The sequence below is a fragment of the Egretta garzetta genome, unplaced genomic scaffold (genome assembly GCF_000687185.1).
Source record: "Egretta garzetta isolate BGI_Z169 unplaced genomic scaffold, ASM68718v1 scaffold18, whole genome shotgun sequence".
NCBI lineage: Eukaryota > Metazoa > Chordata > Aves > Pelecaniformes > Ardeidae > Egretta > Egretta garzetta.
The window spans coordinates 6,254,638-6,281,931 of record NW_009260616.1 but is presented as its reverse complement, the minus strand read 5'-3'; the positions used below and the strand labels follow the sequence as shown (position 1 = coordinate 6,281,931).

The 27,294-nt window shown below is 37.4% G+C and overlaps 1 protein-coding gene across 1 annotated transcript in view; it reads right to left on the bottom strand.

Annotated features, from left to right (window-relative positions):
• Positions 1-27,294, bottom strand: part of NKAIN2 (sodium/potassium transporting ATPase interacting 2) — a 298,231-nt gene that overhangs the window by 244,015 nt on the left and 26,922 nt on the right. The window contains exon 3 of the mRNA XM_035900700.1: positions 6,377-6,457. Coding sequence (XP_035756593.1) covers positions 6,377-6,457 — 81 coding nt within the window. The remainder of the gene's footprint in view (positions 1-6,376; positions 6,458-27,294) is intronic.

Here is a 27,294-nt window from a genome sequence, read left to right as displayed (position 1 = left end):
GTTATATGTTTTCAGCATTTTATTTGATTGCAAGGTTTATATGCAATGTTTTCAGTATTTCCCTAAATACAATATCAGGCCACGTAAGTGTTGATATAAATTGAATTGTCTTTGAACTAAAGGATTCTATTTATTTTTGAATGGGTTATTACTTCTTCCAGATAACAAGGATAACCTTCATCTTTCCGCATATTACTTAAGATACTGTACAGATTTACATATATGTGAAGACCCTTTATTTTCCTTCCACAGTAAAGCATGTAAAATTATGAAAAGTGAACTGATTATTTATTCCATGATAATTAGATTTTTTCTTGTGAGGTGCAACAAGCTGTGTGTGGTTGGAAGTAGGAATTCAACTACAGAAAGGACAAAAAGAAAGCTGAAGTACTCAACTTCAGTTAAAAGCCTAAAGGGGATGTTAGAAAAGATGGAGCATGACTCTTCTCAGAGGTACACAGTGAAAGGACAAGAGGCAATGTCACAAATCTCAGCAATGGAAATTTCAATGGCATATCAGGAGAAAATTTTTCACCATGAGAGTGGTTGAGAACTAGAGAGGTGGTGAAATTTCCATCCTTGGAGACTTTTAAAACTTGACTGGCTAAAACTCTGAGCAACCTGGTCTAACTTTGAAGTTGGTGCTGCTCTGAGCAGAAGACTGGATTAAGTGACCTTGAGAGGTCTCTTCCAACGTGAATTAGCCTGTGATTTTGCGGGTCTAAGTTATCTTATACTTGCAGAAATTTGGGGTGGGTAGGGGAAAATGTGTTCAGAAACATTTGATTTCCCTTAAAGCTTCTGGCAGAAACTAACCTGATTACGTATTTTTCTTTAGTTTACATTTTAATAGCTACAATACATTCAGTTCTACATATCGCATTTAATAATTTCAATTTTAAATAAATGCATTTTTTTTAATCTTTCCTATTCTTTCATGTTCCCCCTGTTGCTGCTCAGGACAATATAGGAAAGAAAGTATCCTCATTTGAATGCAAATAACTTTTTTTTTTTTTAAAGAACAGTAGCTTGCAACTCAGATCTGTAGAATGAGTGCTAAAATCATGAGGAACTTCACTTTAACTACACACAGTGACCTATTTACATACCATTGCCACTGTGCTTAGAGTTCCTAGGTGCCCCGGGTCTGCACAAAAGCTTTTATAATATTAGTCTATATGGTTTCAGAGGAGAATTGAGGTACAGGATTTACTTGTATGAAGTATGGAAATTAATTACATAATGGCCAATGAGGAGAAAAGAAAATATGCAATGGCTACATATGTGTGGCCGTGTGCTCCGCTGCTCCCCCTCCCCCCTGCCCCAAGCTCTTCCCGTAACCCTGTTCAAGTGATAACCACCTGTGGCAGTCGTGATAGATGTGTCTGGTCATGAAGGATGCATCCAGTGGATGCAGGGGAGACAGATACCAATACAACAGCCAAGGGCTATTGTACAATGTGCCCACCTAAGCATGTGAAGAAACTAAAATCTGTGGTCGATATGCAAATATGACTATGAGCCAGTCATCTGACCCCCATAAATAGTGAGCAGTCCAAGAGCCCTTTGAGTTCTCCTGCATGGCAGTGGGCTGCACATCAGGATCTCTCCTTGAGCACAGATGCCTCTCAAGGTTACTTCTCGAGGTTGAGAGGTTCCTTACCTCAACAGATTCTTGGTAAGTGGCTAATAGCATGCTACACTTTGAAACCTCAGCTAAGTGATATAAAGGATTGATTGCACACATATAATCCTTTAGACATAAACCGTTAACCAAGTCTGGGACTAAGATTGGATCCAGCCGCATCTAGACTCCTATCTGAGGAAGGAGTTTAGAAAGCAAGGGGATCTTTTCTGAACCTCATGACTCAATGGGAGGGTCTCCCTGACAGTTTTATCTGACCCTGTCCTCTATGCGGTAAATAACTAAGCGTACCTTGCCATCGAATCTTATAAACTACTGTCACATTTACCATTGAACTTTGTTAACTCATTGTTTTACATCAATAAACTATGGTTTTTTTGCTTCCCTCTCACTCCATCTGTAACAATATGGTAAGAAAGGCTTTTTTGGTTTTTTTTCTTGCCCCTTTATTAAGCTTTTTCTGACTGCTCCAGTACTGCAGTAAGATCCAGTATGGCAGCCTCACTCAATTCCTAAGCCTGATTCATTTCTAAAATAGGCCATGCTGTACAGAGTTCAAGGAAAGGATCTTGAAAGAAATAGTTGTAACTGCATAATTTAAAGCTATATAAAAATGAATGTACCGAGAGCATTAAAATGTGCTTATACAAGCAACCTTAATTGTGGCATTTCTTGATACTGGAGCGTTTGACTTTCAAACACCTAATTTTTGTGTCAAAAGACACATAAGTACAAGCTTATGATTTAATATATTAAAAGTAACCTTAGGTATAAATAAGGAAGATGTCAAGAATGCCACACAAATAGAAACTAAGTCAATTTTGACAGTTCAAACAAGTTTTCAAAAAGTGTATTCTTGGTCACATTCACATAGTACTGTAGGGACTACAGCAATGTGATACTGGAGCTCAGCCAGGTGGCAATGAGAGGAGAGGCCTTGTATCTGGTCACACAAGTAGGGGTGCGTGCAAGAGGAACCAAAATTGCTGGCATTAGGCTGGGACCATGTACAGCAAGGGCTACTTTGGACCCTGAACCCCAGCTGGTCCCCCTCATCCAGTGCCCCAAGTCCAGCCTCTGCCTTGACTTCCAGTAACTGACAGCAGCAGCAGCAGCTCTGCACTCGCACACTTGTGATGGGACCAGAGCAACCTCAGCCACACATCTTTTGCAGTGAAAAATTGTCTATTCATTTTTAAATTAAAAATGGGTGTTCGATAGTTCTTATTCTGCTTCTATTCTGCTTGTGGGATCCTTAGACATCATTAGGGGAAGGTTTTGAAGCAAGAGTGCTGTTTCTTCATTACATGATTATTTGCAGCATTCTTTCTACTAAGTGTCTTTATTCAGAGGTTGCAGCTGAATTCCATAGACATAAACAGGAGTTTTTTCTGAAGAAGAAAGTAAAAAATGCTAAACAGACTGTTAACTTTTTGTTGGGTTTGGGTTTTTTTTTTTTTTTTGTTCTGAGATAGATTAATCTAGTTCCTTGTGTCCTTTCTTGATCTATTTAAACAAATCACTGAAATATTACATTTTCTCAGAGATGCTTTCTATTAAGTTTTCCTTTTTGTTTCACTAGTGTACTTCAGATGTGCCTCATTCAAGACAAGAGGTTATGCTTTTCATATGCTACATTTTCCTAGCCACAGGCCAAAATAAATACTACCACTCCTGAAACCTCAAAGTCCTACTTATACTGAGTCCTACTTATACTCACCAGCAAGCAAAACAACACAAGACTAATTAGATAATATTGATGAGTAATACTAAAAAGTAAGTCCAAGAAGTGGGTTTTCCAGGCTTTCATTCACAGATCCACATAACAAAGTTAAGAGAAAGTGGCTGTACTTCCTCTTTGTTACAAACCTTCTAAGCCATAAATATTCCAGCTTGCTGTGAAAGAGTTTCAGCAAAGACAGCTGAGCCTCAAGGACAGAAATACATAGTGTGATGCCATTTTCTGGAAGATATATATGATTGTAATGGTGTATAATGCAAACAGATTTGCATGGCTGTTCATTAATAATCCTTGAGCCTCCTCAGTCTCTTCAGAGATGATTAACTCATTGTTCTAAAAATTTCTGAGTCTTTGCAGGCCTATTTCTGTGTAATAAGGAGAAGCTGTAAAAAAGTCATGACGCCCGCCCCCACAACTAAAATAAAAAAGGATTACTTTAGCAAACCTTTTGTAATAAGGTATATTAACAATTAAAATATGTCCTCTCCATTGTATCAGTGAGTGATGATGGAAAAAATGATGTACGTACACATAGAATAATAGCTGTTCTCAAAACTTTAAAAAAAAGCCTTTATTTTATTTGGTAGAAAGCTATAAATTATACATATAAAAATAAACTATACCCAGGTGAACTATTATTAGGCTGTAATTTTAACCTATCAATTCCTAAAGCCATGCTGTGCAGGATCTTCTCTCATGGTTTACAACCTCAGAGGCATCCCTCTGGTACTTACCTAAAGGTTATTTTTTACTCTCTATTTAGAACCTATTCAGATCCAGAGTCTTTTTCAAGGTTCTACGTGCCATTCCAGACAAAAAAAAAAAAAAGAAATACACAGGAGTATCATTACAGATTTGAAGTTGCAGTTATTCCCAGATGAAAATATAAATAACAAAGAAGATTCAGTGCAAGATGTATGAATGTGACGGAGAGACATAAAACTTCAAATGATCCATTTTGTAAGATACCTCCATCTGTAAAACAGTTGGAGCCTCTAAAGGATCTAGAACAGGATAAGCTTTATCCATCCAAATAGCTGGGTATCTTCTCACTAGACATATATTTCTAAGCCCTAGATCTTGCAGAAGATTTGATCATGTGGGGAAGTTTTGATGTACCATGTGCAGTTGAAAGGGAGAGGACAGTGATGTCCCATGTGTGAATTAGACCTTTGGTAGATAATGAGTCAAACTGTACCTATTTCTTCAACTTTTCCTTTTTTCCCTCTCTTTACCAATGCTGTTGGTCTGAAAACCAACTGAAGTGGAAGGAATATACTCTACTGGGTATTTCAAGGCAGATCATATCACTGGAACAAATAATACCTCTAAAGACTAAATAAAAATTTTAACTGCCTCCAAATATAAGCCTGAACCATATGGCTGGTTGGGAAACATTCTAGATGACACAGCTCTGGACTTCACAAAAAATCAGTTCCAGGTTTAGATACTGGTTTTGATCCATCTTTATTCCAAGTAGCACTTACTAGTGTTCTTAAGCTGTTTTCATATCTATTAAAACACAGTGCTCAAACAGTTGCTTCTCCTTTCTCCCTTCCTTCCCACCCCTGTTCATTTCCCCAGACATGACAAGCATCCCAACATTTACAAGTTTAGGGATGCAGGTGGCTGAAACAAACAAGTGGAAAGAGGGTGGACTGAGTATAATTGTACAATAGGTGCCAGGTTTGTTATATATATTAGTTCACTTAGTAATACAGAGAGTATTTTAACCAAATAAAAGATAAAGTATGCGAGTTCTTTTATTTACTGTGTTTTTGCCAAGCTTTTAATGAGACTGGGCATGTCTGAAGGTATAAAACCCAGAAAGTGTAACATTTTACCTGCAGAAAATTACTTTACACCCTCAGGAAATTAAATTCTGATCCTTTTGAAGTCTGATCTTTTGAAGAAACAGAATACACGGGGATGAAATATCCCAGTCTCTAGTATTTTTTCTACTTTGGGGGTGATTTGAGAGAAAATAGGGGTAAGAAAGTATCTGCCTCATTTATTTTTCCTATAATTGTGTTTAACTTGCTGCATCATAACATTTTCAGTAACTCACAAAGGGTCAGAGAATTACATCTGTAATTTACAGTTGGGCTAAACTCCCTTTAATCAGGAACGGCAATTAAATATCTGAGTCAAGAAGAGAATGTGAACTCTTTCACATGTGGGATTCTCCTTGATGGTTCACACCACTGTGAGCATAACTTAGCATGGACAGCAATATTAGACTTAGTTGAAGCTTATTACTTTAAAAAAATTATTTATTACCACTGCTAATTTTTTATCCCACAAATTGCCAGCCTTCACGGAACGCCTTAGAAAGTAGGAATTTCGGTTTGAGGTGTTGGGTTTGAGCCCATTGCCAATTGCCACTTTATGTGTTATCACTTACAGTGTCAATAAAACCCTACAAATATGTCATTCTTAGGAAAATATATTTTTCCTATGAATTTCGGCTGTGTCTTCAGTCATAACATTCCTACCAGAAGCACAAAGTTAAAAAACACTGCTTTAGCCAAATGGCAATCTATTCTGGCACCTCAGTTTACATTTTAATTTAATGACACCTTGTTTTACAATTATTATGATGTGGTATAAGACCCCTGAGAGGAATCCAGCTAAGTAACAGCTAAATGGTACAAAAAACATGTTTACCCTTAAGATGGTAATCTTTTGTATTCATGAAATCACTAATTAATGTCTCTCATAGAGGTGAAATTTGTATTGCAGAATTACTGCGGGGGCAAAAAGGTAATTTTCTTTTAAAACGTATATACCATTATTGTTGTATGCATCAGAAGATATATGCTCATTACTGTCTGGATTAAGAGTTTCTAACAAACCCAGAATACTCCAGATCTCCATCATACTACCCTCGTTCTAATAGCACTGAGGATGAGTAAAACAGAACACAGCCTTTTGACTGGGGCACGTTAACACAGTGCTGATGGCTTAAATGTATCCAGTGGTAAATTTACCTTTGAAAGGTTCCCAGCCTCCAAATAGAAGCAGATAACAAACACGTTCCATGTAACCCAAAGGACCAGCCAGACAGCATACTGCAGGGAGGAAGAGAGAAAGAGCGCATTAATAATTAGATCGTTAGTTCAATCCAAGACAAAAGCAGACTATATGGTGCCTATGAATAAAAATGTTACATACAAAAGAGAATCAAGAACAACTTATTCCCTTTCACAGACACAGTCTAGAGTGACCTAGTGAGTACTCCGTCACACCAGAAAATCTGTATCTGAGAAAACGGTTGATAGAACTGACATTTGAATTTGAGACAACTTTGGATCTCTTGTTATTGTTCAAAAGGGGAATACTGCCATATCAAGAGAGGCATGTAATATCAATTATACGTGAGAATTGCAGAGCTGTTTATTCAAATGGTTATTCAAATATAACTCACTAAATAACAATGTCCAACTGAAGTAGGTGCTGGATTCTGCAACACTTTGGACTTAGTGTCAAGAAACTAAACCTATATTTATATAGGTATATAAAGGAGGGATTTGGTCATGACAGCTGCCTCTATCAATATATTTTGTGACATTGCAAAACATGGTTCATAATTCAGCACCCTCAGGGGTAGACTGTGTTTTAAATGGCTGATTTCTTTGGGGTTTTTGTTTTTGTTTTGGTCTGGGGTTTTTTTTATACAGTGTAATAGGAGAAGTATTCATGCTTAAGCAATATCTGTTCATTGATGGTTGCCAAGCTTTTTATTCACATATCTGATGTGAGTAATGGAGTACATGTTTTCTCTCCTTCTGTCCACTACTTTGCTGCTTTTTTGTATTCATAAGACCTTATGTGCTGGGACTGGAAACTACATCTCCCTGACGTAATGCTGGAGGATCTTGTATAATAAAGTTTGACCTGCTGTTGCTACTCTTATCTAATGCTTGTGCTTGAGAACTTCCCTTGACAAATTATTCCATCATCTAATAAACCGTAGGATCTACAACTGTTTTTCTAATGGTTGTTGTAGCTATCCTCTAGCTGTTCACAATTCAATTCTGCATGTTTGCTAATTTCATTCCACAGACCCATGGCACTGCATATGTGTGAAATATAACTGAGGCACAATGTTATTCCCTACCTGTTATAGCTGAGGGTTATTTGCTCCCATTATATCTCCAGTCCATTTCTCTCAAGCATTTACAGACTTACTCTTCTTGTTTTGTTGTCTTTTCTCCAAACTTTACTGCTTAAATTTTGTTAAACTATTTTTCCAAATCAGGAAACACCTTTTTCTGCACACCTCTGTATTATATCACCTTCTGAATAAGCAGACAATGCTTTAGACTGTACACTATCCATCCCTTACAAAAAATATATGATAAACCACTGTTTATCACGAATTACAATCTCGTTCTTTAAATTCAGTAACTACCTATGTAGGATTCTTCTTGCATTTCTCTTGGAAGTGCTGTTTTGCATTACATTGTCTATCATTCAGCATGCCATTTTCTACTTAATCTTCTAGATACTGTGTGAATAATACAATTCTGTCCTTTCTCAGGAGATCTAAAGTGAGACTGTATCCAACATGAGTAAAATTTAGGCCTGTTCCAATTTCTTATTTTTATAGATAACCAAATAATTGCCAACCAGTCTAGCTACACCTTGTACAGATTTTAAAGAATAATGATAAATATTGCTTGGATCTAATGGAAGCCAACACAGTTTTAAATGCTTGGATTGCATTACACAGAAGGCATTTTAGGTAATTTAAAGCATACAGATTACATATAGTTTATAGGACAGCTTTTTCTGGTCCATAGATCTGGTCACAGCTCATAGATAGACCATAGATAGAGCCCATAGAAGGGACCCTCTGGAGGTCACCTGGTCCAATCTCTGCTCAAAGCACGACCAGCACAGATCAAATCATGCAGGCATTTGTCTACTTGAGGTCTGAATATCTCCAGATATGGAGTTTTCATGGCCTCTCTAATGCACATCTACTCTTTGAGTGTAGGCTGCTCATAAAACTTTGGAACACAAGAACTTAATTCAGATTTTTCTTAAAACGAGCTCTGAGACATTAAGTATATTGATAATTTCATTTTCCTGTAGCTTGCTCATGGTACACCTGGCTTTACAAGTGTCATGGAGCATTGTAACTACCAGAACAAGATAAGTAAACATTAATTTAGATTCAATAAACTTGATTGGTCTTTTTTGTTTTTTCTAATTTTTCAGCATTTTAACTTGCCAGTTTTTGCCAATTATTTTAATACTTTAATATTATATACAAGTATACATATATTCTGATGGAGTCAATACAAGTATTCCTTTTGATACACAAAGTTAATTGGATTTCTTATAGTGAAAGTTCTAAATACTGCATTTAGACTGGTTTCCTAGAAAAATGAGACTTAAGCAGTAACATCCACGTGTGGTGTCTGTTCTCTTGAAATAACTTTTGTGCTCCTGAACAAGTTTAAGCAAACTGGACAAAAGGCTAGAAGATTCAAAGATTTTTTTTCACAAAAATTTCAGGAAAATAGGCCTACAAATGGGAAGAGAGATTCTATTAAGTCCTCCAGAGAAAGACTGACAAGATCATCTTTTATCAGTCAACACGAAGGGGAAAAATGTGGGCGAGAGAGCCACTGGAAACCAGGTTTCATTAGATCACCTGTTCATGGTACAACTTGTCACACTGCATTGTAAGCAACAGCTGATTACAAAGCTCCCCGTGCACAGCACATCCAGCAGAAGACTCCAAGACACTTCGGAGCTGTTTGTCCCGGCAGAGGGCCTTATGCTTACACGACAAAGTGAAACTTCTCTTTTCCACTGTCTAGTCTATCACAAAAAAAAATGACAAATTTATCTTACTTTTAGATACACTCTTTTAAAAAGCATCTGCTGTTATTGGACTAGAGATAAGGTTTAAAAATGTCTTTTAAAAGTATGTTTTAAACTGCTTCCTTTTGAAATGTTATATTAAGTGTTTGCTGCCTGAATTCTGCGGATAAACACTGGATATAATTATCTTGAAATACAAGGATGCTTTTGCTTCCCACTGCTTCTTATTTCAGATGCTTCAGATCTAGCATATCTCTTATCTCTGGATCACATGCAGTCATAAATGCCTCTTGTTGTCTATGTGCTTCAGCAAATTGTTGCGGAAATTCAGCTCTGAAGGTCTGTGACAACGAACAAATCCCTCTGGTACTCTCTATTATATGTATCTAATTAGAAACACATTTTATAAGAGTTCTTCAAAGGGCTATAGCTGTATTTTTTTCTCATATGTGGGAGTTCAAGCCAGCTGCATTATCTGACAGAAGCCACCACAATGCTACAGCAGTCACTTATCAGCAAGACAAGAACCTTGATGAACACACACTTGACCAAGCAGGAGATACTGACAGGAGGCATAGCAATGACAACACAGCTGATTATTTTTTTGGAAATCCGCATAGGAAAGAGGTGTAACTGGAAGGCTAAGGCTGAAGGTTTAAGTACTTACTATTTTGCAAAGCTGTAGCCAACCAGTAGCAGTTACTCTTTTTTGTAAAATAAATTATATAAATGCAGCTCTTATATGGTAGGATATGCTTACCATTCTTCAAGTAAACATGAATTTACAACCCTCTACAAAGAATTATGAGAAGAATTACCAAATTTGAAAAGTTGCTACGAATCATCACAAATTAATATAGGATGCCTTTTTTATTGGAGAATGGGAAACTGAAATATTAAAATACTTGCAAGGGTACTAAGAATTCATACCTCCCTCTTCACACTTCTCTCAAAGTTAGCTAAGTCGCATTATCTTCATTTTACTAACAGGGAAACTGAAGGTCAAAGAAATTAAATGACTAGACTTAATTCCACAGCTCAATAGAAAAATGAGCATAAGGGCACAAGAACCAAAGGTCCAGGTAGCCTACTACTGCCTTTGATATAAACCCGGTCACCAGAACGCATATCTAATTCTCTTGTCACTTTGCCTGAAGGAGAAATGTCACATACCTTTCAAGTATAAATAGTGAGCAACCCTGATAGCTATGAGCATTTCAAATTTAAGCATTTTTTTCACAGAACTTTACATGGCATTTCTCTTGCTCCCAAATTCTTTTTGGATATGTAAGTGAATTTCAATCACATTTGACTAAGGTATACAAGGGCTCCAGACCTACAAGATATTACTTTGTGCAATTCAAAGCCATTGGATTGTTGTGATTAGTGATTTGCTACTTATTTTCTTTTTAGAAATATACACAATTTGAGTTACAGATTCTTCCAAATCTGAAAATATTATTCCCCAAGACCCTCCCATGCTCCATTCAGGAAAAAGAAAGTAAGTGCATTTCTAAAATAATTGCTACATTTGCCATAGTAATTAAAAATGTGATTGTTTATGCTACCTGGGCAACAGTACTTGAGTTGTTCAAAGATTACCTTGAGCCCAGCATGTCTGGAGGAGCACCTCTTTCAAATAACACAGTAACAACTGTCCACAATTATCATTATCTTTGCTTCTAAAGTTATTTTCCCCTAATTTCCTCTACCTATGAAGATATATCACTTAGAAATACAATTTTCAAACTTATCTTTTCCCCATCAAATCTGGTAACAAGTGGAATTCTGAATATTTGGCATCAACATACTATCTAAACTTACTGATAACATTCAGCTAATCTTTGAGGTGCCTACAGCTCTGCTTACCTTTGAAAAGCCCCTCTGAAATAGAAACAACTATTTGGTGGAGTCAGCTGTTCCTGATCAGCAAAGCCCATGGTTTAGTTGTCATAATTTTCTGTGGTGCTCCCTGTTTGAACCTCTTCAGGACCAAACAGCAAAAGTTCTGCCTCTTTTATTGCCACTTTCCTGGAACTAGTAAAAGACCTCACCTAGACTCCCCTGGGAGAAGTCCACTTGAAGTGGCAACAACAGCAGTCTACAGGGTGACTTCATGTGGCCACTTAGTAGACATTATCCTCTAATTTAATCTGCCCTGCACATTCTACTGTTTCCTTTCCATTCCCATTGCCTGAGGCTTTCTCCTGAGAGCTGATGAGGGTGTGGGCAGCACAGCATAGTAGAGAGTCCAACTGTAGAAGCCAGCAGGGAGTCACACCTCATCAGGAAGCCTCCCGTGCAGAGCAGGATCAGAAAACACAGCCTGACTCCAAAGAGGAATCAGGAGTTATATCTTGGGTGAGACTCACTAGGCTCCTTTTTTCTTTTGGCTTCTTCTGTTTTGTTTCCATTGTCTTGTGTGCCAGAATTATGCTGGGCCCAGAATGCACAGCTGAGATTTATTTTTTTTCTGAAGACATAGCTCCAACTCCTTCTGCACAAGAGAAGCTGGATTTCTACAGAGCACGTTACTGCCAGAGTTGTATCCATCTGCCCACATTTAGATGTCTGCAATGCAGATGTCCTCCTCTGAGCAGTGTCTAGATTCCCATTACAGTCAATTGAGAGGAAAAGGCACTTCCAGGGTTTGATTCATTTCTCGGTGTCTGACACAGATCACTCCACCCTCGCTGTTTGGAAAGCTAAACTCTTCCAAGGCAAAATTCCCAATGTCACAGAGCATATTAAAAATCTCATATTTGTGACATCAAAAATGAGATAGTAACACTGCACTATGCAGATACGCACTCCTTTTTTTCCACATAAACAAAAAGAACAAAGCAATTTAAACATCACCAGTGTAAAATGTCCCCAAAGGTCTGCTGAAGAAACATCTTCTGAGAACTATTGTCTCTTGTATCCTACACATACCGATAGTCCATTAGTGCTTAAGCTTGAATCATTCATTTGTTCATTTTCTGTTTCTTGGATTCACAGCATTTTAGGTTTTAGTGGAAAAGATTGGGAGAAGTGCTAACACAGCAGATGCTTTTGGGTACTGTATCACTTTTATTTGTTTTCAGGTTCAGTTTCAGTGTCCAACTCTACCATCTTAAAATATCACCCTAAATGCTAAATGACAAACCTCCATTCCAAGAACCCATGAACAACTCAGGAGACTTATTGGCCGATTCATACAGCCTTCATAAGAAAAATACACAACATTTTCTATTGCAGTCACTCTGTTCTTAAGAAATAATGATTACCTTTTATATGATAAGGCTGAATGGCCAAAATGTAAGAGTAAGCACACAGAAATACATAAGTTACATTTTAGCATTGTTCAGCTAATCTACTGTCACACTACGGTCTTACAAATATTTTAGATCCCCAAATGAAAGTATTCTGTAACTAAGGACTTACTTTAAAAAGAGTTTTCTTTAAAAATACAATATTTCTGCCATTCTTCCTACACATGGAGAGCTGAGAAATTGTTTTCTTGACATCTCCAATTCTTTTCTTCTTTGGTTTTTTTTGGTGGGTTTTTTTGAGGTTTCTTCTGCATCTGTATGTTAAAGCTCATGACCCTTTTAACAAAAGCGCATTTTATGTACTAAAGAAAGTAAGGTAAGGTGGAATTTTTAACAGGACATATTTATTTTACCTTTTTGACTTAGCGGTAGAGATTTAATTGGTTTGGCTTCACTCATCATTCAATTCCTATATTTCTTTTGATCACAACTTTGTTGTGAAACATTTACCAGCAGGAAGCAACTTCAAATATCTGAATACTCAATTTACTGCAACACAGTACATATCCACCCAGCTGCAGACACATACATATACATGCATATATTCACAGATGGATTGATATTTTTCCTCTTATGTTACTTTCCTAGTTTTTTCAGCATTCTTGCTTTTGTTTGTGGAAGAGATTATGAAGTCTCTTAAAATAGAAATGACAAATTAGATGTAAGTAACAGGAAAATTATATACAGATAATTCTCAGTTAAATAGAGCTCAAAATGCTTTCTTTATATTGGAATTCTAGTAATACCTCTTTTTTTCAACACATTACTTGAGCTGGCCTGGCAATACTGAACCTTAAAATAGTGCTGTTTAGATCCTCTTCTACCCCTCTGCTTCAATTCCAACATGAATCTATCAGTATCTCCCTTGAGAGCTACTAGCACTAGTTATCAATGCTGTACAAGATCTAAAAACTTGAATACATGGCTTTGAAACGGCATTATTTTTTGAGCAGTTCTTATCAGCTGTTAAATTCATATTATAGCTGACAGAAAACACAAAAGACAGAAATCAAATTGATGTGATTTTGGAGGTCATTTGGTTCTTCAATGCAAGGGCTAGAAATGTTTTGAAAGATTTTTTCCAAACCCTGCCTTCTAGACCATTCTTAAGACACTAAGCATTTTAAGCCCTGGATTTCCTCAGAGTTCATACATAGTGATCATTGTAGAAATTGCATTCACAAGAATTCAGGCTGTCTTCTATGTATATTTTTTATTATTAGATCTTAGGGGGAAACTGCAGGAATTGTTGCTGTAAAATTTCACTGTAACTTCTAGCACCACAGAACATTTTTCCAATGAATTACCAGTGAAAAAGAAATATGAATAAGATCACTGGCTGCTATAAACTGCTACTGCTTTATCCAAGGCTTCACCTGAGAGAGACTCCTACTATGGAATGAACCCATGGCAAAAAAATATCCCACACATTTAGTACAAAAGTGATAGGTGGAAGAACGGGTTTGTATGTACAACTCTTGTCTCAGTTGTTAAGGAATACTTGGAAAAATGCTCAAAAGTAAATTGTGCAATTGTTTTTCTGCAGAATATGTGAATAACCCCTTAGCAAGAAGTGGTGGTGCTCCCTCCCTGCTGTTGCCCAGTCTGGGGACCACCACCCTGCTGAGAGGCTCTGCTGATGGTACCAGTTCTTGAGAGCAATCCAAGACTCACTGACAGCCCAGTCCCTTTGTGGGGTAGCAGTGCTTCTCCATGTGGACTCTGCAGTGCTCACCCTGCCATATGCTTGCATTGCACTCAAGGCAGACCAGCTGAGGACCATTTCTCTAGGTGCTCTTCAACCCCAGGCAGCCCTAGGAGGAACTTACTCATTCTGCTGAGTGATTGGACCTGGGTGGGAACACTGTTGCTCCCTCCTGCTTGAAATGGACAACGTGCAGCCAGGAAGGTAGGTGGCTTTGTCCAGATGAAAAAAAACATAAGAAATATATTCTTGCTGTAATCTAGTGAGAAGAGCTTCTCTCTGGAAAGGTGGGAAGCCATAATTTGTTTAAGACATCAGCATATTGGTGAAGCTACACATGTACTGACTGTTTCCTTGGTGTCCATGGCCTTTTCAGAAACACCCAAAAAGAAAAATCTTGATTATAGTTCAGTCATTGAACAGTTTATTTTAATGGAGTTTTTAGCAGCTGTGCCCATTTAAACTCCCTATTAAAAATACAAATCAGGACACTCAGAATTCTTCCAGTGTGCATTTTTAACAGAATGCAAAAAATAAAATCAATAGATACTGTTGCTAGGAACAGAACTCTACTGACATTTATCTAGATTCTTTTATTGATGCCTCAGTATTTGAGTGCCAACTGCAACTATTTATAAAGGGAATCCATCTCCCTCAGTGAATACATCAAAATTCTTGCTAAAACTAAGCAATTTACAATAAAATCTTTTTGATAAATTGAGAGGTTTGTATTCAGCTTTCCAAGTATTGTTTTCTTCCTTCCATTTGCTTTGACTTAACACCTAACAGTCAAAGCCCTGAGGAGCCTGACCACTGAGTTCACAGGGCTTTGAGTTTGGTCATTGGTATTTACATTCCAAAGGAGATTTAGTTGAAGCTAAAGATATATTTGTCATAGGAAATATAAGGGAGGATCATCAGGTGCTTTCTTACCTCTCTCTGAGCTGTTTTCTAGAGCACAAATTTTCAAAAATTCCTAACGCCACTCCAAAATTTTCAAAAAAATTGGGAGGTGGCTAGGATATGAGGAGAGTTTGTATTTTGCGGCTGGAGAACAGAGCATACAGACCTTCAAAGTCACTGTCTTGGCAGCTCTGTTTTGGGAGGTTGGTGGCCATTTTGAAAGTACCAGTCAATTGCAAAGGTCACTTCCCATTCTTTGGAGATAACAACCATACATAAATTGCATCTGCAGACTGTTCGCCTTTAAAGGGACCCCAACTAGCACAGCTGTTTAGAGCCAACAGTACTATGGAGCCAGACTGAATTTTGTTTAGGAGGCTAAGACAGCTGGAGTGGATGGAGCCAAATTCTAGAGGTACAAAAACTAGCTTCATGAAACTGTATGGTGAGAACAGGGCTAGCTGCGACTTCTTTGTGTAGGGGGTGCATACCTGTGAGATTGTCACTGTGCCCACATGAGTGTGACTGATTCACTGAGTGATGCTAATGAGCCACAGGGAGGGGAGTGAGGAGGACAGAGAACACCCCTCCGGTTCCTTTAATCCCTTCTGGTACATCTGATTGGCAAGACTGCCTGATTTGGCAAGATCAGTGTGTTTTAATACAACATGGCTTTTTTTTTCAGTCTTTTTTAATCTTGAATGTATTCAATGAGATAAAAAAGAAATCTGAAGCTGTAACAATAAAATAAAAGTAGATAGTCAAACATCACTCTTTCTAAAAGAGCATAAAATGCAGAATGGACTTCATTTTCTAATTTCTTCAGGGAAATTTAAGACTATGTGTGTCTAAAACCTGTTCATTTCATACTGAAACCAGACTGCATATATTCAAAGGAAGTACTATTCTAAAAATATCTTCCTCATTTATCAATCAATCAATATTTGACTTTACTGAAATCACCAGAACACATTAGCCTTTGTTTTTTTATTGGATGGATTATGGCCTTCCTCAGGAAGGTTTATACCTGACTCTGTGTGCATGTTTGGCTCTTTATTATTTAGGAAACAAAGAAAAACCTTCCCTTAACGTATCTTAGGGAAACTGTCTTTTCCTTCACTTTCAACTTGCATCAAAAAACATTAGCTAAAAATATTGCATGCAATGGGTTCTTCCAGTCCTGAGAATAAACTGGTGATGTAATCAGGTAATTTTGTGGTCCAGCCCTCTTAATATACATAGACTGGCCAAATTCTATTTCCCTAATTGTGACACAATCAAAGAATAGCATAATGTTCCTTATTCATGGGTATGAGTCTCTTTCATTCATGATGTAACCTCCAAATCCTTCTTTTTTTTTAAGTAAAATTATGCCAATTGCATTTCTCTGATTGTATCTGATTTTCTTTCTCTGAAAATACCTGCTACTTCTCTGCACTGCATATCTCAAATACCCTAAATAATGCTTTCGCTCTCCTTCCTCTGGAACTCCAGATTGCATCTCAGTTTTGGGTGACAGCATGTTCCTTTTTGGACTGGGAAAGGTTATCTTTACCATTTCCTTTACTGTTAACCTTCTTGTCTCAAGTACCTTCTAGATCAAGCATTCTCAAAAAGTTCTTTATAATTTAAAAATAAACCAGGAGAGATTTTCAAAGACCATCCAGGAGTAAGGCTGGCATCTCTGTAACTACAGATGCAAAAAACTCGGGACATTTAATCGTTAAGACATCACTGACTGGGAAGCCTGCCACCAACATCCACACTTGATGCACATACATTGTCTTTTGGCTCTCTACAGCTATGCCCATCTGCTTCAGTGGCATGGTGCCCACTTATCAGCTAGTTGGACAGTTTCAGTATGCAGAGGTGCCAAATAAAGGTTTTACATGGGTAGCCTGTATAACCCTGAAAGTGCCATTTCTTTTGTAGAAGGAAATCTAGTGCTGAGATACTAATAGACTATGTCTTTGTGCATTTTTTTGCACTCAGTAAAGATGGGTTTTGCCAAAACAATTTTTACATCTCTTTTACAAAGAAAGATATGGTACTCGTAGTCAAAGGGAAAGAAAGCGGTATCTACAGATAAAACACTGATGAACAAAGCCAGTATGAGATAAAACACAACATTAAATAAAGGACAAAAAGTCCATTTTAAAATAAAATTCAAAGAGTATGGCAGATTAGGAGTACTGTTTAAGTATTGTGAACTATAAGCCACTAATTAAAAGGAAAAAAAATATACAAAAATACAGCCTCACCTCATTTTACACATTTTGAAACACAGAAAGCTTTGCAAATGCAGGAATTGGATCACACCAAGAGGGATTCAAACAATTTACTATATGGCGACATGTAGCTGAGATGTTCTAAATAGACCCAGTTTGTCCTACAGAGATGAGACACCATTCCCACAGAAATTTAACAAAATTTTTTTTTCCAGTTTGTATCAGTAGTTTAGTCAATCTTTTTAATTAAGAAACATATTATTTTAAAAATGGTTTCCCTTTCAATGCATGAGTCAGGGTCACAAACTTCCTTAGAGACCATAACTGCATCAGAACTAACTACGATAGAATAAAATTGAATCTACATATAAAGGTAAAAGACGTTGCAGCTATTTGGAATGTGAACCTTTAATCACAGAGTAGTGCCTAGTAAAAACATCACATTATTTCTTTAGGCATAAAAAAAGTCTGTTATTTTCACATCCTCAAGAGGAATTTAATGGAAAATGGTTCACAGAATCGTTACTTATTGCCTGTGATGAAACAAACAAACAAACAAAAAAATGTACAAAGTACTGATCACAAGGTGAAAGCAGCTAGTTAAAATAGTTCTGTCAAGAAACATTTACAGCTTCAGAAGATTATTTTCTACAACAAACTGGTGATTAATTAAAGACACAAAGGGACTTGATGGAAAAGATATAGGAAAAAAAACCCTCTGGAGTATAGTGTTCTAGAGTTCTTATAAATCCATCATTGAAATATGTGGATAGTGTAGAAAATAAAATAAAAATATAGCTACAGTTCTATTTGGATGTATCACTTGAAAACAACCGTTGTTCAGCGTAGATGTTATTTCAAGTTAAGGCTCGAGTACATATTCCTTTTGTAGCGGTCCTAACTCAGCAAATTGGAATCTAAGGAAATTATTTAACCTTTAAATAATTCTTGATAATTGCATGATGAGGGAATTAAACTGACTTGCAAGGTACAATATACACGTGAACTTGTCATATATCATTAATACAATCAATTACAGAATAATTTCTGATATAATAACATTAGAGGATATAGCAAATACAGACAAGAAACCCAACAGTATGATTACAGCATCCAAAAGATGCCTTGAAACGTAAGATTACACAACTTTGCTTTGCTTTGAGAGGGTTGTTGGGTGAGATGACTTTCAGGGGTTCCTCCCAACCCAGCTTTTCCTTTGATTCTTTGATTCTTGCAGATCTTTCTTGGCATTATGACCTTATGCACAGCTCAGATGGAAAAGCGTACCCATTATTTTGATAAACACCCAGTGTTACACAGACACTTTCCCAGCACTTTTTAGAAAAAAAAAAAAAAAATAGCAGGTTGTTGAAAGGATGATAGCTCAACAAATTTAGGAGGCAAGAAAGGTCAACAGCGAGGGAATAAGCAGCTGATACTTCAAATGCAGTGGGAATATAACCAGGTGTCAATATGGTATTTGATGACATGAGTAATGAAAGGCATGGTATCTCCCACACTATGGCCAAAGAGCCATGTGACTTTCATTGCAGCAACCTAGCTTGCCATGAAAAGTCTGAGCACCACTGAGCCAAGAAGCCTCGCCAGTGCCCCCAGCATTGCCACATCAGAGAGACTGTGACGACAGTTTTATGACAAGAGACAACAGCATGACAGACTGATAACTTTGCTTGGAAAAGCAATGGGTTTTTGAAGAGACTGGGCTGAATTATTCCAAATTCTGTAAGGTATAATGAAAATTGAACTGGTTTCTCCCTCTCTCCAATTCCATTTCAGAGTGCCAGATCAAGTGCATACTCTTTCCGGTATACAGAAATAAGTATTGAAACAACCAGTGGGAAAATACTGTTATTTTTTAATTGCTGTTGCCTTAAGATCAACAGGATAACTTTGTGATCATTGAAAAAATTTGTAACTATGCAAGCTAAAGTTCATGCTTATATTTCATGCCTGAATTAAATTAGAGTACACTGCTGGCCTGATTGCTTGGATGTTTCAAAAATAATTTTCTGTCCAAGCACAATAATGTAGTTCATGCAAAGGAAAAAAAAAAAGAGATGCTTCCAAGCATCCAAAGGAAATTTAAGTAAAATACTGGAAAATTAAGAAAAGTGAGAATGAGAAGTTACCCAAGTTAGTTTTCATCAACACCCAATTCTTTTTCATGTGTCACAGCAGAGGTTCACTGGATGCTGCTGTTCAGTATTTCTTTTTACCTTCATCACCTAGTCCAACTTTGTGCTTTATTTACTGAATATAATCCACATTCAGTTGTTTGTTGGATTTTCTTAGGCTGGCTGACTTACTGCAGCTTCTGAGTACATCTTAAGCATGGATTACATTCCTAAGACCCTGGCTGGGCAGGGTAATAGTTATTAGTCCCACGTTAGAGATGAGAAATTTCTGCCGCAAATGAGTCTGGGGTGCTGAAGGCAACCACATTATTCATTACCAGTGAGAGAAACCCATGTTGTGCACTAATAAGAAGATGCTCACTTTGATCATGCAATTAAAGACTGTAGCATAATTCAAAAACACAGGTGGCTAAATAAAGGTCACAGAGGCAGCTCCAATTCTGGAACTTTCTCAGTCTCGGGTGCTGCATTTGCAGTTTTAATAGACTTTTGTTCCAGTGCATGTAAAAGAATGTGTGTAGGTATTTTCACAACTGTGCTTGTACTATGGATAGTGAGTGTCATGCAGTCAGGTAGCCACAGTTAATAATGTGTGATGAGCAGTGTCCTCCACATGAACTGATGATAGCAGAAGGACAGTGCTCTTTCAGCTCCCCGATAAGTCTTCTGTTAATATATAGGTATAAATACTTCCATCTTGCTTAAAGGAGACATTGAAAACAAAAAAGAAACCCTAAAAATTATTACAGACAGTTGTTGATCTACACATGAGCCATTACAGACTGTCAGCCTCACAGAACAGACCTGTGCCAATCAAGGCAACAAAATCACAGGAGGTCACTCCCTACCAGCGGGGGCCCCCCCCCCCCCAGCCACAATTACATGGGTTTAGAGGCTTCTGCCCTCTGCCCTCCTCCCTTTCCCCACAGTGAGCAATGGCTTCCTTCCTCTCCTCCGCATGGCTGGTGCAAAGAAAGGATGGTCTCTTGTTCTCCATCCCGCAAAGGTGCCAGTTGCCTGAGCCAGGAGAGGCATGGGCAGAGTGAGGGCCCGTGCAGCCCCCAGGGTTCTTTTTTTTTTTGCAGGAGCAGAGCCTGCACCCTCAGCACTGCAGCTCAGTTGTGGGATGCATGGTTGCATGCTGGCTCTCTTGTGTAGAGTTTGCTGCCATACCCTAATTTGAAATCACTGCCCATTCACATGAAGCTAGATGAATTTGCAATGGGGAGAAATGACAGCCTGAAACAATGCCCTGTGGTGTCTCTTCCCTCTTTCTTTCCACATCAAATGTCACATTGACATTGCAAAAAAGAATTATTAGAACTCATTAGTGTAATTTCTATTAAAAAAAAATCCATTGATTTTTTTTGTTTTTAATTCCACTGATCTAGATGATCAGAAAGGCTGAGCTGCTTCAACTGTAAAATAATAAATAGACTTAGGCAAAACTTTAGTTTGAAGGGCTTAACTGTCACCCACTCACAGAATTGGTTCAGAATTCCTGAATGGAAAATGCTAGACAACTTTATGTGCAAACACTTACTGCCATATAATTACATAAATAATTAAATAGATCCAGTAATTTCTTTCTCCCCATCCTCCTTTAGACCTTCGGACACTGAGTAAACACACTGCTGGGACTTCAGTAATATTCACAGAATCATAGAATCCTAGGTTGGAAGGGACCTCAAGGATCATCTGGTCCAACCTTTCTAGGGCACAGTCTAGACAAGATGGCCCAGCCCCCTGTCCAGCTGAGTCTTAAAGTGTCCAATGTGGTGGAGTCAACCACTTCCCTGGGGAGGTCATTCCAATGGTTGACTGTTCTCATTGTGAAAACTTTCCCTCTCATGTCCAATCAGAATCTCCCCAAGAGCAACTTGTGTCCGTTCCCCCTTGTCCTCTATATTCAGTAGATATATCCCCATTCTTTCATGATACTTCAAAAGAAACAGAGTCCCATAGAAAAGCTCTGCTGTCCTTTCACCTACAAGAAAATTCAGTGGACTGCCAAAGTCTTGCTGCTTTTTGCTGGTGATGTCTCCTCATTGTTAGAAATTCTTTTGTCCTCTTTCCATCATTACAGACATCCCATAGCAGTAGTAATACAGAGAACAAACAGGAGAATTTCCAAAGCAAGGAGGGTAAGATAGGAATATTAACACTACAAAAAGAGTTAGAGAAAAAGTTTCAAAACAGCAAGCAGTAAGTGAAAAATTAAGTAAATAAGATAATGTTCAAATACATAAGCCACAAGAGGTCATTGAAGAACACGGTCACATCTTTAAGGCATAAAAAGGGTAATTTCACTGACAGAGAAAAAGATAATTCTAAAACGTAGACAGGATCTGTGCTTCACATAAGCACTTGGGAACAAAAGCCAGAAAGATAAGTATAAAACTCCAAGGGGAGGGGAGTGGGGAAAGAAAAATGTCAGCATATCATTATCAGGTCAGTAGTGGTCAGCAAGAAATTAGAGCTGGACGATTAAGAAAACTTCCATGGCAGTTGGATTCTGTCCCAGAACACTAATGAAATGGCAAGAAAGATAAAAGAACAATTAGCTTATGTTTGCAATCTCTTAGCTGCAGGACCACACTTCCATAGAAAAGCAATGGAAGTAACTGCAAAGCAGTCTGGCATTAAAATGAAAAGATGGAAATCTAGAACACCCATAGAGTTGTCACGTAGATCTAGCTATAAAATTGGAAAACCAATTCTCCCCCATCAGACAGAACTGGTCCAAAGAAATCCAAAAGTTTTGGCTTAGCAGTATCAACATGGATTCATCTCAGGGTTCATGCAAATGCTCTCTGTGTTAACTGAGCTGAGTAGAAGGAGGCAGACCTAGGGAGAGAGGAATTCTCAGAAATCTCTGTCCTTTCCCATTACTGAACACTCACTTGTCTCACCCAACTTGAGACCACATTTACCTGGGGGTGAGTGGATGAGGAGAAAAGGACAGTGCACGCTGGTCTTCTGCCCAGGTCCAACATTTGCAATGTCTTTGGCTGAACTAACTCTGTGACAACCTTGTCTGCTCCCAGTTTAAGTGAGAACCTACTGCCATGATGACATTCCCGTGGCACTCATTTTGGAACAAAATGCTGCAGAAAGCAGATGAAGCACCATAAGAGGCTGCTGTGCAGCTGGGATATCTAACTCACATTCCCTATTTACCCCAGAGCTGTTCTTCTAAGTGTGCTGATGCTTTTGCCTACTGAAGGTGTATTAGGAAGCAATGAAGTGGATCTTTTTTTTAGTTGTCCCATGGGATATTCTTGCAGAACATTCAAACTAATAAATGGGAAGTCTTATAGAAGGTCTCAAGTGCAGATTGCAGATGTGATCCTCCAACTCTCGCTGGAAAGGAGCCAGAGGCTGGTCTGTACAATTGTTTTCATTCAGCAGGGATTTCTGTCTTAATACCTTATTTTGTTGTGGAAACTGAAAGACCGCTATATATAAACCTGCAGAAATTAAGCCTTAAAAAGCGTACAGTGCAACATTTTTACTGATGAAAGGAAGATAAGGGAACATCTGCCTAACTACAGGGAAGTCCTGAAACTTTGTCTTAAGAAACATGTTAGTCCCCTAAATTCTTGACTCTGGCATGAATTGCACTGTTCAGAATCCTTCCTCAGAATGATCTGTAGCCAGCATGTATAAAACACTGCTATGACAGATTGGGTGAGAATATCTGTTTGGTGTGGCAAGTCTGCAGCTCCTTCCCATGTGCCTTTTGACACCCAACCTATTCCAAAACTTGTGGATTTGGCACAGCAATAAAGAAATCACAGGAAGTCAAAGGAAAGAAAAAACGTGCTGTTTAGCAAATTCATAACCTTTTGTATGGATAGGTTGCTTCCTTCACTTTTTACATGTTAGAAAGCAAGTGAGAAATGGACCCTAACCTGGGTATGTAAAGCATAGCATACCTGGGACACAGAGATGTAATTAACAGAATGCTGTAAGAGTTGGTGTTATGGCTATTTTTCTCATTTTATAGTAATTCTTAGGAATTAGAAAGCAGAAAAGAAAGCTTGGGTTCATTTAGTTTCACAACTGGAAGATACCAAGACTATTATCCACAGAGCTATATTTTTTAAAGATCTATCACAAGGGTTGTGGCACCTCCACAGACAAACATTTATTAAAGAACAGTTCTATGAAAAACAGTCTTGATTTGGAAATAGTTATGACACCCATTGTACTTCTAAACGGTAGTTTGTCAAGAAGACGACTGTTCAGATAGAGGTAAAACTTTCGCAAACAATGCAGAGTAGACCTGCTCGAACCCTTTCAGTAGTAGATAACTAACAGGAACCTATTATGTGACATAAATAACACTTTTTTCTGATGCTTGAACTGAAGATCAGTTGTGAAAGATGTATGTAAAAGATCAGTCATCTAAGTGTTTAAAATGCACTTGTTTAAGGTTAACTACCCTCTATCTGGACAAGAGCATTCATATTGCAGGATAAATGCTAAGGAAGGCAATTTATGGATGGACAAAAATCTTATGCAGTAGCCCCTGTAGTTCTGAAGACTTCAAATCAAGGCTTATAAGTCTAAGGTAAAACAAAGAAAAAAATGTGTTGCAGATAGAAAAATAATGAATAACACAAAAGAACATGTTGCAGATTTGATCCCAGTATAAAAAAGTACATTTTTATTCCTGCTTGTTACATATTATCCTCAAGTGGGAGAGCTGCACAACCAATTTAGATGCCTCCAGAGAAACAGTGATGCTGTTTTACTGAAAGAGCCCTCCTATGATGACATTTTAAGCTGTGATCAGCATTTTCTAGCCAGAAGAAGAAACTTCAAAATGATAATAAATTCTAAATGTGCATATGGCACTGCAAGAATAAAAGTTGAAAAACAGAGTTCTGCCTTTCTAATATCAAGGAAGGATTTTAGCTCCACTGTTCAAATAAGGCTTCATTTTTGTTCTTAATGGAAATGTTTGAGACCTAGAAGGGGAAAATATATCTAACTACATTTACATGACTGCTGTTAGATCATCAGTATAATGCTACTTCATTACTATGTTATCCTCCTATACAGTCAATGTGATTAAAAAAAAAATAAAATATTACAGATAGCACTATGAAGTTCCTGTTCCAATGCTATTTATAAGGATATTTTTGTTTTACATTATTCATTTTGAATGATGTGATGAAAACTGTGCAAATATAGCCAGCAAGTAATCCAAATATCACCTGAGCAGGCAGTAAAATTCAAATATCAGTCTAACACCATTTCTGTCCAAGGTTGACTTTACAACTGAACTCATGTCTTTAATTTTTTGATTCTGTTGTCAGACATACTGTTGAAATATTTTTTTAGCTTGTTTGTAGCTTTGCTGTACTCCAAGAATAGCTTTACACTTGTCAGTTGCTTCTGGCATATTTAGAGATTTCCCAGTAGTATGAGATTTCCTGCCTTGTATTGCTGTCTTAAGAAAGATCAGGCATGCAGTCTTCAATGCTTTCCCTGGCACAGTAACTACTTTTTTTTTCTTTCTTTCTTTTTTTTTTTTTTTCATAAAGAATATATGCTTATTTTATTCTTGTCATTTCCTTGCTAAAAAACATATAGTCTTATCTTTAAAGTCCTGTTGCTTTGTGGCCAAGTGCCTGAGAAGGTCTGATGGCTTTATTGACTCATTTGCAAGGACAAGAATCAGAAAAATTGTTGCCATATTTTCCAACAGATTTCACAAGTTAAAAAAAACGCCAAAACCCAACCTCAGCATCATCTTATCATACTCCCTGGCAGAGGTTTTTAAAACCTTTAAAACCTTTTTAAAACCTTTATAACCTTTCCTAAAGCCAGCAAAGGTTATTGATCTTAAAGAATTTTTGAAGACCATTAAAATGTTTGCTGTTATTTCAGCTGCAACATGAGCTGCTCTAGTGTTAGGTCAGGATCCAAGAACTTCAGTTCATGGTGTCTGTTCTTTTCCTAGCATGTACAGCTCTAAGCAAAATCATGGGTTCACAAATTCTTGGGAATCAGAGATGCAATAATTCTGCTGTATTTACCTGTGAAAGTAAAACTGGATAGCTGTAGACTGTGAACTCCACCATGTTGGTTTTTTTCCCACACATTTATCCTTTTCCTTTCATTTTCAGCAATGTTGTCACATATTGGCTGACTTTCCACGGACTGGAAAGGAACTGGCTCTGGAACCAGCTCTCTGTATCTATGACGACTGTTTCTACCTTCATAAGAGAAACATTGCTGTTTCTCACCACCCACACAGGCAGTCACTTGTTTTGTTTAATTTTTTATCCCTCTGTATTTTCCCCTTTGCCACCCAAATGTGTTAATAATTAAACCTGACTCACAGTTCACTGGTTTCAAGGGCTAAAAATTAGAGACACAATGCTACAATTTAGCATGACTTCCCTGCAAAGTTCTCATTTCTTAATGACCTATACTGGAGTTGCTGCAGAACCTGTTTACTAATGTTTACACACTCTCTCTGTGCATGCCATACGTTACCCCTGCATGTCCATTTGTGTTTCCCCTTTAGTAAGCTCTGCACAGTGCAAAACTTGACAGTACATTTGCTATGTGGTAAGTAAATTGGAAAAATATTAAGCAGGCACTGAAAACATTTCCCTAGCGCACTCAGGAATTTCACACTGCATTTTAAATCCAGGTCCAAAACTACAAAGATTTTAGGAGGACAAATCAAACATTTCTTAACCATTTCTCTTCTGTGACAGGATCAATCAACTTAAGTTTAACTAACAGCAATGCATGAAGGAATCCTGGGGTTGTCACCAGTTAATATCTATTGTATGGGCAGAGATCTTCTACAGTTCTCGGAGAGCTAATGCTCTAATCTAGCATGATTAATTTGATCCTCATTAGAAAATACATGTAAACATATATGATTAACTTCAAGCATTGGAGTCAATGGAACTTAAATACTTGATAAGCATGAGATAACTGGCTGAACAAAATGCAATGTTAAATGTAATCCTATTGAAGAATGAACTTTGGGGTTTGGTTTTATTAAATGTAGTGGGTACCTAAAAGTACAGATGAAAACTGAATTCCCTTACCAGTGCTTGCAACGATGCTATGAAATCTCCTATACAAAAAAAATTAGACTAAGAAGAGGGAAAAGAAAAAAAAAATAAATAAAGAGGTTAAAAAAAACCTTCCTAAAGCAGCAGATTATGCTGGAACAAAACTGTTATTTTCATATCTATATATTTCTTTATAGAAATATAACCTAATTTTCTCAGTTTTAAAATGCTAATAAAGTAAACTATTTGTAAGACTCTCAGAAACTACAGTACTGAGTGCTGTAAAAATACCTACTTTGATTAAATTATAAATGGCAGATAGGCCAAAGATTGAAATATTTGGTCATGGAAAATTTACATACGTTAATATAGGAACTAAACTACTCTTTCACCTATTGGCCTAGGATGAGGTACATGGCAGATGATAATGCACATGCTAACACAGATGTCGACTACAGTATGCTTAGTGTTTGTTCAGTGGATAAAAAACATGACTTAATTTTCTAATGCTATCAAGTTGCCTCTTTCCATGAGAATTAAATCCAGGTAATAAAAACAAAAAGGAAGACTTCAGCTAAGTTCTGCATCTTCAGTATCATGAGATTTTTGAAAGGGAGAAGGTGTTGACAAAACAGATACTGATTATTTTCAGGCTCTAATACAATTACTCTTACAGTTATGCTGCCGATTTGTTGTTGTTGTTGTGATTTCTTTT